Source organism: Pangasianodon hypophthalmus, chromosome 24 (assembly GCF_027358585.1).
Source record: "Pangasianodon hypophthalmus isolate fPanHyp1 chromosome 24, fPanHyp1.pri, whole genome shotgun sequence".
NCBI classification, from domain to species: Eukaryota; Metazoa; Chordata; class Actinopteri; order Siluriformes; family Pangasiidae; genus Pangasianodon; species Pangasianodon hypophthalmus.
In genome coordinates, this window is record NC_069733.1 from 1,917,466 (window position 1) to 1,929,467 (window position 12,002).

Sequence of the window (12,002 nt, forward strand, 5' to 3'; positions counted from 1 at the left end):
CCTAGAGACCTAGATAAAGAGGTTTCCAAACACAGTTTCTGAAGTTCTCACAATCCAGGAATAGAAAGGATGGATTTCACCAGTCCTGCCTCACCTCTGTGATCAGCAAAAATCTTCCTCCAAGCAGACAGTAGTGCTTCAAATGACTCATAGTTCACCTGCTATTGTGGTTCAACTTTAACTGAAATTGAAAATTCTTTTTTCCTCAAAAAAAAAAAAAAAAAAAGCCTAACCCTTCCCTTCTGATTTCAATTTTGTCAGGAGTATATAAGCAAGCTGAGCCAGAGAACAGTGGCCTACATCAACGTGGACATCTCTGTGTTCGGTAACGTTTCACTGTTCTGTTCATCATTTCATGACGCTGGTGGTTACAGACTATAAAATGCTGGGATTTAATCCCAGAGTGTGAATGTTCATCAAAAGGGTCTAAAATATCAAGATCAGGATTGCAAGTAACAGTGAGTAAAACGACGTATGAAGTGTAACAGTGTGTCCTGGTCCTTTAACACAGCTAACGCCACACTGAGAGCCTCGGCGAGCCCCATAGCACAGGACGTCATCTTTACTGCCTCCAAACAGGTGAGCCACAGGGGCCCAAGCACCTCCTCGACACATTTTACACATCTCTGATGGATACATGAATCTGAAATGTCTGATCTGACACGTTATTATCAGGTGAAGATACCTGGATCAGACACTGTATCTGTCTACAATAACTGGATGCAACATTCCAACCGGACGAGTCCCACACATGGACTCATCCCCAAGTACGTGTTTTCATTCGACACTCTTATCCCTCAGTATAATGGAAAAAAAACACACTTTTTACACACACAAAAAAAACATTTTCTTAGATTAGTTTTAAAGTACATAGATTTTTTCTTGTTGGCAGACAATAATGTTGCTGAGCTCCTTAAATGGTGAAGTTTAAAAAAAAAAAACTGTATTGCAGATGATTTTTTATTCTCAAGAGCTCCATGAGGGACTTTTTGTGTGAATCGTGCATCATAGCCACAAATTCCTTCATCATAAACAGAGTGATGACGTTATGGTGAACTATAGGTGGTGTTCTGCTTGTTGATTACTTTGATTGTGTTGTTGGGGCAGTATGGGATACCTGACAGGAGCAGGAAGTGACTATGCTGCATTTATGCATTACCTGGGAATATCCTCGATGGACATCGCCTACACCTATGACCGGGTCAGTCGCCTCTTTCTCTTTAACTTCTCTCAAGTGTTTTACAGAAATGAATTACGCCTGGACTTTACTCTGTTAGTCATGAAGATTCGCCAGATATTTTTTTTGTTAGTTTTGTTCAGTACTACCTGGGACTGCACTTGGGTTTTCCTACGTAGTGGAAACACTGGATTTAAAAAAAAGTGCACGTGTTTTTACAGGGATCCCTAAAAAAAAAAACCCCTTATTTGAATACCTAATCCACAAATAAGGTGTTTTAGAGCTTCTGAATGTTACAACAACTTATATTTCACAGGTGAGGGTTAAAAATAAACTTTAATAATAAAGCTGTCTGCGTTTTTGTTTCCAGAGTAAAACCAGAGCACGTATCTACCCTACGTACCACACGGCGTACGACACGTTTGACTACGTGTCCAGATTCATTGACCCAGGTGTGCTGATGACTTTTTCATCCATCTCTATCCTCTTTCCTTTATTCCTTACACGTGTGCTTCTTTTTTCCCCACCTGATGACATTATATTTCTCTTGAGGAAGGCTTCACCAGTCACCAGACGGTAGCGAGGACGGCGGGGAATGTCTTGTTGCGACTAGGCGACAGCATTTTGCTACCGTTTAAATGTAGCGACTACGCTGAGTCGCTCGAGCAGTATCTCAGCGTAGCCGTGGAGAACTTCGAAGCTGAACTGAAGACTAATGGCATCTCCATGGGTACAGGATTAAATCATATAATCACATGAATTTATAAAGTCAACAGCTTTTTTTTTTTTTTAATAAAATGTAGATCTCCAGGAAAAGGGGATTCTGTAATGCTAACTGCTCCCTACACGCTGTAATTCTCCACTTGCTGTGCTAGTTTTAGGCGTGTACAGAAACACATAATGGTCTTTTTTCTTGCGTTAGAACCCTTAAAGGAAGCGGTGAAGTCGTTCCGGACTGCAGCCACGAGTCTGGAGCAGACCATCAGCAGTTCAGACGTCGTGAGCAACTCGTAAGTCAGAATGATTTGCGCTAGAGGTCTAAAGCCTTGTGTTATCGTTATTGCTACAGATAAAGACAGAAACAAGTAGTAGTAGTTGTTGTTGTTGTTGTTTGTCAGGCCACTGAAAGCTCGCAGGATCAATGACCAGCTCATGCTGTTGGATCGAGCCTTCCTGAACCCGCTCGCCTTCCCCGACAAATATGGATTCAGGTATCATTTTAGCATGTGATAGAGACATTTGGTGTCTATGATAACGCATGGCACACATAAAACACGCCGTGTTATACTGTTATAGGAAAATAATCAACAACACGGTGCTGTGATGAAGCAGAGTTACTGTTACTGCCCCAAAGTTACAGCTGTACCTCTGACGGTTACAAAGCACTGACACTGGAGACTCCTTCCATAAATATTACATAAACATCTCCTTACAGAAAATGTCACATATCAACAATTATAATAGTTTTAAATAGATTTTTTTGGAGCTTCCACGGTTCAATTTCCCTGTGAATGAGCTGTTACTATAGAAACGATTACATATTAAAACAAGCGCATTAATATAAACCTGTGATTTGCAGCTGAACTACTGTCAGAGCTGCTGTTATAGAAAAATAATCAACACCTTCTGACCAATCAGAATCCAGAATTCATCTGGTATAATACAGTACTTACCCTTACAGTACAGTGCAACACCCATTTAATAATGACATTTATTATTTAACACAACAGTGAAGTATAATTTCTATTATATAATACTTTTAGTCCTGGTTGCTTCTAGAAACTTCAAGAAAGCTCAAAGTGTCAATTAACTACTCATTAATCATGGACTTAATCACGACCTCATGAACAGCTCTAAAACACCACACTGTGCAGATGTGCATTCTTACAGTGAAACTGAACACCTCTAAAACACCACACTGTGCAGATGTGCGTTCTTACAGTGAAACTGAACACCTCTATAACACCACACTGTGCAGATGTGCGTTCTTACAGTGAAACTGAACACCTCTAAAACACCACACTGTGCAGAACTCCACACCTTCGGCTTCTGGTGATGTGAGATAAACATAAAGTGTTGTCGTGTCTCCTGCAGGCATGTGATCTGGGCGTCCCGGTCCTCCAGTGTGGCCTCGTTTCCAGGTCTGGCAGACGCCGTGGTGAAGGCGAGGACGAGTGGCCTGAAGCAGGACTGGTCTCAAGCGCACAAACACCTGTCTATTGTCACACAGGCCATCTCCGGGGCGGCACACACTCTCACTGAAGCTCACGCTGCCCTGTAACACAGCTTCATCAAAGCAGCAAACAATGGAGAGATTGTTTTTAAACATGTATATAAATCTTTCGTATACAGTTCTCATTTTAGAAATCATTTAATAACTACGGTAGAACTAGGAGCAGGAATAATAAAATAAACTCTATACAGGCGATGAAATCTTTCCAGGCATGATTTATTGAAAACACACCAAAGTGATACCCTACAAATCTCCGCTGGATTCTAACAAGTGCTGTGTTCCCATCAGGGGATTAGTAAAATGAACGGAATACATTCTGGAGCATCGTGGCATCGAGCACTACGAAAGCATGAGCGACGTTCTCCTCTACGTCATCGACCCCGTTTAGTGTGTCTATAGAGTACAATGTAAAACACAAGGCAAAAACCCACCACCAGTCTAGACTACACTGAGGACATGGAGTGAGAGAGAGAGAGAGAGAGAGAGAGAGAGAGAGAGAGGGGGGGGGGGGGGGGGATAGAGAGAATGGGAATCGGAAAGAGGAACAACAAAGAGCTTAATAGAAAACACAGTTATTCTCGATCTAACACAGAGAAGGGTTAAGGCACATATGATAGTTACAAACACGTTTGCTACCGAGTTGTACATTTACCGTGTGTGTGTGTGTGTGTGTGTGTGTGTGTGTGTGTGTGTGTGGTTTTGAGTGATATCTACAAAGGTAGGTCTCGATTCCACTTTTCCACCCTTTTCGGTAAATATACAATCTTATTCACGCTCGTAGATCCAACTTCAGAATATACAATCCCAAAGTCCTTTGGTTGTGTACTGCGAAACAAACAAACAAAAAAAGGCAGTCTGGATGAGGGGGGGATACGGAGTACAGTTCATCTTTCCAAAAACAAAACAAACAAAAAAAAATGTAAAGTTAATACACAAAGCTACTGACAACTTTTCTGCTGTTGTTGGTGTTAGACGTCTTGGTTATAACACTATAAAAAGAAAAAAGAAGAAAAAGCCCACTGCAAGCGTGTCACATGATGAGGCGCGCGGAGGGATACAGCAGGCACATGCTGCGTGCTTACAGCTGATGTTACAGATCACACCTTCACCACATCCTGGCGCCTCCTTCCACAATAATCTACACGCGAGAAAACGGAGTGACGCCGTCGTTCATGTCTCTCGTCCCACCTGTGAGTGATCCATCATTCTGTATTCCCTCTACAGCGTGGAAATGTCTGACATTTACATCACATTTACAGCGAGTGAGGCAGAATCCAATCCAGTCCAATCACAGAGCTGAGGTTCAGGGCCCAGGGTCACGCTCACCAGCTGACCCTTAACCGCTGAGGTCTTACACACTGATTTACACCAAATAATACATTTTTACATTTAGCCCGAAGCCTGAATCCGTGCTTTTGACACTGTTGTCTGTTTTCTCTCTGATTACATCAACCCGCTGTGGTGTAAAAACACCAGCCAAGATAACATTTTCCTGGAACACAAACAGACGACGAGCGTTCCTCCACTGCCTTTTCATACACAATTACTCTCTCTTTCAGTAGATTTTTTTTATTTAGTGATTTTTTTTTTTTTTTTTTTACAAAGAAGGTGACGCTTTATGCCTTGCATCCTGATCTGAAACTCGCAGATGTCTAGCAATGTATAAAGAGTTTGTCTTGACTTTTTTTTGTTTTTTGTTTTCTTTCGAATGTACATTTACAACAGCAACAAAAATATAAAATGCTTTAAAATGTGATAGCGTGCTTCAAAAAACGATCCACACCATCCTCCCTTTTCCGTTTCTTAATCGTGTTAATCCAACCCGGAGCGCAGCACGATCGCCACGTTAGCAGGGATGCTAATGCTAATCCTGCTACCGACAAACGCCACCTGGCCTGTTAGCGAACGCGATGATGCAAACACGCCCCTGTTAGCATACATTCACGGTTAGCGATTCACTGTTAAACACTGCTGGGTGAATTATAGTACAAAGGCGACACCAACACCGTGCACTGAAGTACGAAAGACTGGAGCATGGAACCGCTTCACAGACAAAATTAGCAGAACGTCACGACACAATGGGTTTTTTTTTTTCTAAGTTCTGTCACACTTAAAATTTCAAACCAATACACAACCCACAAACGTTTCTTCTCCCCTCAGAACACATCCTTCAATCCACCATCTTCACTTCCATAAAAAAGAGCAATATCCATAATATATATATATATAAAAAAAAAACCATGAAACAGAAGAAAATAAGAAACAAAAAAACAAGTAAACAAAACTAAAAAAAAAAAATAACACAAACTAAATATTTTCCTTTCAGTCTATTTCTTTTCCATACACCTTCATGTCCACCTCTCCCCACTTTCACTTTCCCTGCTGCACTCATCCTTCATCCTTCATCCTTCCTTCATCCATCCATGGAGTTCGTGTCGTGCTGCTCGGATCCTCGTCACGCCGTGGGAATGCACGTGTGTGAGAAATGTACATTTTTTTTTGTGTGTTGTTGCTGCTGTCCGTCGTTCCGTTTCATTTCATCTCGCCAAACTAAAGAATGCGCTGTGTGTTGTTTTTTTTTTTGTTTGTCTCTTTGCTGATGAGTCCACGTTGGCGAATCGTGGAGAAAATGGCAGTGGTGACTCGTGTCTTGTGAGATCCTTTGACTGGTTGTGATGTAGCGCTGACGCTGGCTAAGCCTGGGGAAGGAAGAAAAGCGCAGGGAGGACAGGAGAAAAACAAAAAAAAACACACACACATGACTGTTTACAGACTGAACGATGATCCCGTATGAACATTTTAACCAACAGTTTCAGCACTAGTAGAACTTTTCCATCAACACAGAGCCGTTTAATGAACTGGGGGTGAAACTTACACAAATAACACATGCAAGATTCCTAATGCACAATAATAACTGTAATAATAATAATAAACTTTCGTAGCATTTCTATTAAAAAATCTTCAGCATCAGCACTGTGTCGGTGGAAAAGAGGCTACAGAGCACGAGCTATATGTGTATATTTACAGCAGATGGATCTGAAATGCAGTAATGAGAGCAAGAATGACGAGCTGGATGATTTTCACCAAGCTGATGAACACGGCGTGTTAATTATGGCTGCGCTAATCAAAAGCACACACGCAACCGGAACATTCACATCTACAACTTACCGGGTTTCATCTTCACCTAGAGCTTTAAGAGAAAAAAAAAAAAAAAAAGTGACAAGCCCCGCATGAAGCCCCGGTTTCTTATGAAGAGATGGAGAGATATGGCAGAACCCATGATGCATCACCCAATGTGTTTCCCAGAACCACAGGCTACACGGTGAAGGCCATCTGAGCCCAAGCAGGATGACGTGATGAGATCGTGTGTGCGCAGCTGAAGTGGGAGGATGAGTGAAGGAAGCGAAAGCAAGGCAAAGGGTTCCTGATAACCCAGAGAGATATGCGCTGCCTTACGCACGTACGTGTATATACACCGCTTTGCAGGTACATGTATTAATCAAGTGAGGAATAAAACACTCTGTGTGGTGCTGTTATAGGAAAATAAACAATGACAAGGTGAAGCGATGAAGCGGCGTTACTCTTAACACCCTGAAGTGTTTTATTCCTCTTAAACCACAGCGACTTGCCAAGCAATGCATTTTTTATGTATTAAAGAATGACACCATGGTTTTTTTTTAAATCTGTTTATAGTTACACTGATACTGGAGACTCCTTCCACAAATGGTACATAATGTGGCACGTCTGCTATGGAGACGATACTATAGAGCTGCTGTGATAGAAAATGAATCAACACCTTGAATCCAGAATTCTAACGTGCTGTGGTGTAAAGTACTAGTTAGAAAACTGCCAAGCATTATAAAAACAGTTCTTAATTATTTCGCTGTGACTAGGACTTTGTTTACGCCTGCGACTGGACAGGAAAATTAATTGCTGCATGACAAATATGGAAATATGAACCGTCAGCATTAACAATACAAGACTCAGACTCAAGACTCACTAGAGACTCAGACGGATATCATTAGAGCGAAACTATCCGATTACGCTTCGAGCTCGAATAAAGCTGTGTTATTAGACAATCGGCTCTCTGGGTTAGGGTGAACCGGGCGGGGTGGACATGTGGACTGGTCACAAACAGAAAGGTTCCGAAGCGAACGCTCCGTGAAAACCTACCATGCATGCATTTACACCCAGGAGTCAACAGGCTGAGGCTTGACATCGCAAGCATCCACAAGACTCACTGCCGGCCTGTTGCTCCGGATATAGTGCTTCCTATTCGTGTCATTCTGCAGCAACGGGAGAAGGGTTTAAAAAAAAAAAATAAAAAAAAATCAGCAAATAACAAATGCATTTCACAAACACAGAGAAAGACAGAGACAGAGAGAGAGAGAGAGAGAGAGAGAGAGAGAACAGAGAGGAGAGCGTACTGAGAGTTAGTCATCAGTACAAAAAAAATCATGCGAGTCAAAACAAGCAGAGAGCAAACAGACAAAAAATTTTAGCTCAAGTCATACTGGAGGTGTTAAAGCAGGGGGTTGCACGGCGCTCAAAACAAACACGTGGACATGTGTGTGGCCGTGTGGCGTAACATCATCACCTTCAGCCTGCTGGTAATGTACTGATGAAACAGATCTAATCTAATCTGTTAGGACTGGGCTTGGAAATTCTCAGCTTAATTGGCTAAGACATGTTTTCCGGTAATAATAAGGTCAGAGGCTATCATGACCGATCAGCCAAGCCGTTTCATCGTGAGATCAAACCCTGAGAGCCTCACGCTGGTCGGTGCTCTGGTGTATCTCTTCGATCGAGAACATCTCTCATGAAAAGGATGTGTAAATTATTCTCCGGTGAAAAGAGAGCTTCAGGAAGAGGGCTGCTGTTCCACCAGTCTGAGGTGGGAGAGATAACTGTGTGATCTGCTGAGGTCGTCACAATCTCAACATTAAATTCATAGCACACACACACACACACACACACACACACACACACACACACACTTATCTGCTGCTTGTAAATGAGAGTGCTTTAAATAAGAGCAAAGACGCTGTGGGCTTTACACACACACACACACACACACACATATACACACATCTTAAGAAGAGATCCATGCCCTCTTTTTTTTTTTCTTCAAAGTGACAAAATATCTTGCTAATTGCAACAGAGTACTCTGGATAGATGTGAAAGCTCAAAAACATCACCAGAAAGAATGTGTTACACAACAACTACTCTTCCATCCTGCCATCTCAGAAAAAGGACATACGAGATATAAACCTGAAATTTTTATTGAATAAATAAAAAAAAAAAAAAATAAAACCTTTCGATTTTTGTTAGACGTGTGGAATCACTTGTCTGATCTCACCTTCAGAGGCTCTCGCTCTGTCAGATCCGACGAGGCGTCGCTGGTTTTATATTTGCAGTCTTTGTCCCTTTGGTCAATAGTGGAATAACCGTCTGGAAGAAGACAGGAAGGTGAGACTACATTAGTTATACAGCAAATAAAGTGGGCTGATCAGGTGGATCTGTCGAGGCGCGTGCATGGCATGTCCGTGGTACGACAGGTATCACAGAAATGTGCTGAATTTTTTATTGTGTTTTTTTCCTCTACCAGACATTTCATTTTCTTCTTCACTTCCTCCTCTTTCTTCCATCAAAATTTCTAAGTTCTTGCTCACCAGCCCAGCTCCCTCAGCTCACATTCTGTCCAATTACTGTCAGTCAGCCTTGCTCAATCCGCAGAGCATCATGGGACATGAAGCAGCAGAGCCCCAGTTGGTTTTATACTATTACTGTCAGTTTCTACAGCATCACTGCACCACTATTACTACTTCAGCCATCACTGTACTTCCTCTACAGCTCTACAGATTTAACAGCTTCTGCTGCTACTGATCGTATTACTGACACTACTGATGTCACCAAGACTGTTCCTGCTGACCTTACTAAACATATTACTGCCGCTATCTCCTCCTGAAGCTCCTAGTGAAATAATAAAGCACCAGCTCAAGATCCTGCCAAATCTACGTCCTCTACTCAAGTTCTCACTAACACTACTATAGTTTCTGATGGAAACTTCTACTAAAGTTCCTTCTGAAGTTACTAAAAGATCTACTGATGCCACTCACACTCCTGCAGAAGTTCCTCTTATTAAACTTAATGTACCAGTCAAGCTCCTACTGGTGATATTAATGAAGCGCCTAAAGATCCGGAAACTCTACTGAAGTTCAGTAACTACAGCTCAGTTTCTAATACTGAAGCTTTCACTATACTTTACATTTAACTAAATTTCCTACTAACGTTGCTACTAAATCTCCTGCTGAGGCTGACGTTGTTATTAAAGCTGCGAAAAAAATGTCTTACTGAAGTTATAAATCAAACTTCAGATAAAACTTCACCTAGAATTCCTAGTAAAGCTCCTATTAAAGGCTTACTGAAGCTCCAATCAACCTTTCTACTGAAGCTCTTATGAAAATTACTATTAAAGCTCCGACTAAACCTCTCACCCAATGTCTTTACTGAAGATCCTACTGAAGTTTTTACTAACACGCCTACGGAAATTACTACTGAAGCCCCTAAGAAAATTATGGCTGAAGCTCCAACCAAAGTTTTTAGCATAAAAATGTTCTGGGTTCAGATCAGAACTCAGCATCGCATCAGTGTTCCATCGCTTCCGCACACTGTAGCCCAGCACTAATAGCTCAGCACACACTGTCTCTGTGAAAGCAGTCTAAAAGCATGACCGGTTCCTCAGAGCTCACTGGAAACCCCATTTTAAAAGAGGAATTTCACAGACAGCATTAGAACCAACATCATGAATGGCAGGGTCGTGTTAGAAACAAACAAACAAAAAAAATCATTTTGATTTGATTAGTGAAACGGTGAGAAGGTTCATGATCATTCCCATTCCAGATTAAAAAAAAAAAAAAAAACACGTTTTGGATGAAATGGGAAATTTGACATGGTTATGAATTGTTAGAAGTTTCAATACGCACCAATGCTTTTTTTTTTTTTTTGGGCGGCATGCAAACGCTGTCTTACCTGGACCCAGTTCATCCATAGGTATCATAGCACCAGTGCCACAGCCTCTGTCGCCTGCAAAGCATTCAAAGGCTGTTTCTTTTATCTCTTCACTACATGTACAGCTTCTAGCTGCTGGATTTAAGTTAAAAAACATCAACACATTTCATAGTCCTCAGCCAGTAGTTACTGAGAGAGGTAAGCTGATTGATGGAAGTAAGCTGAGGATGAAATGAGACTTGCAGCTATACACACTGTACATCAGGCCTGAATTTGCGAGGTATAGATATTGATAAAGATATTGTAAAGAAAATGCTGTCATGGTGAAGACTCCTCCCTTTAATGAGATGCCTGGAGCTTACGTAGCCTTTCACAATCTTCCCTACTCCTCTCAGCATCACCCGAACTCCGACTGCACCGCCTCCCCTCAGAAACAACGCTGTCTTTACTGAGCATGTGCAGTGAGAACATGAATCCACTGGAGAGGAAAAGAGTGAGGACTTCGTGCGATGAAGCCCATTTATCTGCAGTCTTATCCCGCCAATCAGACAATATCATATCAGAACCTGTCCGCCTAAGGTCTGATTACAAGCCTACAACTTTTATACGTCACTGTCAAACTTACAGCTGCGTAGGAGCAGGGGTTAAAGTGGAATTTGAAAGGTGGAGGAACGCAGACAGTGATTGCGGAGGAGGTTTTAATCACACCAATTATCAGGTATGTTAATTTTCACCCTGTACAAGTTACTGAGGTAACACCGTTCCAGATTGTTCTGGAACGACCACTGCATTGATCATGAGGGATGAAATTCAAGTCCCAAGGTGGTGATGTTCTCTCATTTCACCTCTAAATCTGTGTTGTTTCCTCACAAACGTTTTGACTGTAGGTAACACGATGCTCCTGAGAGAACCACGTTCCACATTCAGACAATCCAAAGATGCAGTTGGCTATAAAACATAGTTCCTATGCCTTATGTTCACCTTTGAGGCGTAAAAATAGAGTGATAATGAAACAATACATAAAAACTGAAAGCGGTGTCACGGAAAAACAAGACGCACCTTGGCTCTTCTCCATCAGGGGGAGGGTGGTGTCATCGTATCCTGACTTGCTGCTCTTTGAGCCTTTCGGAGCCACGGTCGCCGTGGGCTGGGGGAGGTGGACAATTCAGAAATTTAGCTTTAGAATAACGCTTATATAAAACATTATCATGGTCTTACTACGAGAGGTTGGTCTAGCTTGTACAGCGATGACGGGAAAAAAAAAAAGAATATGTGATACTTTCAGAAAAAAGCGCTTGATCTTTGTAGTGGAGTGTGTACGTCATATTAGTACAAGAATACAGAGTTTGTAAAATTATTACAGAACAGAACTCATCCACACTAAAAGCTCTCAAGTACTCCTGACAAAGCTCTTAGAGACGGAGTGAGCAGGGAAGTTCGGAGTGAGAGAGCTTGGAAATAAGCTAGATGAAAGAGAAGAGATGGACAGACAGAGAGAGAGAGAGAGACACTGCTCACTCCACACTCTCTGTAATCTCTCCTCTATGCTGTGCTTGTACCGCACCTGGAAATGAGTCTTGT

At 41.9% G+C, this 12,002-nt stretch overlaps 2 protein-coding genes across 13 annotated transcripts in view; one reads left to right on the forward strand and one right to left on the reverse strand.

Moving 5' to 3' along the window:
* naaladl1 (N-acetylated alpha-linked acidic dipeptidase like 1) overlaps positions 1 to 3,598 on the forward strand; it is a 12,626-nt gene extending 9,028 nt beyond the window's left edge. Inside the window, exons 11-19 of the mRNA XM_053228993.1 lie at positions 262 to 325; positions 512 to 579; positions 676 to 767; positions 1,108 to 1,201; positions 1,548 to 1,629; positions 1,734 to 1,907; positions 2,100 to 2,187; positions 2,296 to 2,388; positions 3,272 to 3,598. Coding sequence (XP_053084968.1) covers positions 262 to 325; positions 512 to 579; positions 676 to 767; positions 1,108 to 1,201; positions 1,548 to 1,629; positions 1,734 to 1,907; positions 2,100 to 2,187; positions 2,296 to 2,388; positions 3,272 to 3,458 — 942 coding nt within the window. The 3' untranslated portion in view covers positions 3,459 to 3,598. The remainder of the gene's footprint in view (positions 1 to 261; positions 326 to 511; positions 580 to 675; positions 768 to 1,107; positions 1,202 to 1,547; positions 1,630 to 1,733; positions 1,908 to 2,099; positions 2,188 to 2,295; positions 2,389 to 3,271) is intronic.
* Positions 3,599 to 3,610: 12 nt separating this feature from the next.
* arvcfb (ARVCF delta catenin family member b) overlaps positions 3,611 to 12,002 on the reverse strand; it is a 143,051-nt gene continuing 134,659 nt past the window's right edge. For 9 of the 12 annotated variants that reach the window (XM_053228980.1, XM_026940309.3, XM_053228981.1 and 6 more), the window contains 6 exons: positions 11,986 to 12,002; positions 11,481 to 11,568; positions 10,443 to 10,496; positions 8,770 to 8,861; positions 7,584 to 7,696; positions 3,611 to 6,109 (listed from right to left, as the gene is read on the reverse strand). The exon at positions 11,986 to 12,002 is cut by the window's right edge and continues 95 nt beyond it. In XM_053228980.1, the coding sequence (XP_053084955.1) occupies positions 7,595 to 7,696; positions 8,770 to 8,861; positions 10,443 to 10,496; positions 11,481 to 11,568; positions 11,986 to 12,002 (353 nt within the window). In that variant the 3' untranslated portion in view covers positions 3,611 to 6,109; positions 7,584 to 7,594. The remainder of the gene's footprint in view (positions 6,110 to 7,583; positions 7,697 to 8,769; positions 8,862 to 10,442; positions 10,497 to 11,480; positions 11,569 to 11,985) is intronic. The other 3 variants (XM_026940306.3, XM_026940307.3, XM_026940308.3) reach the window with 3 other exon arrangements.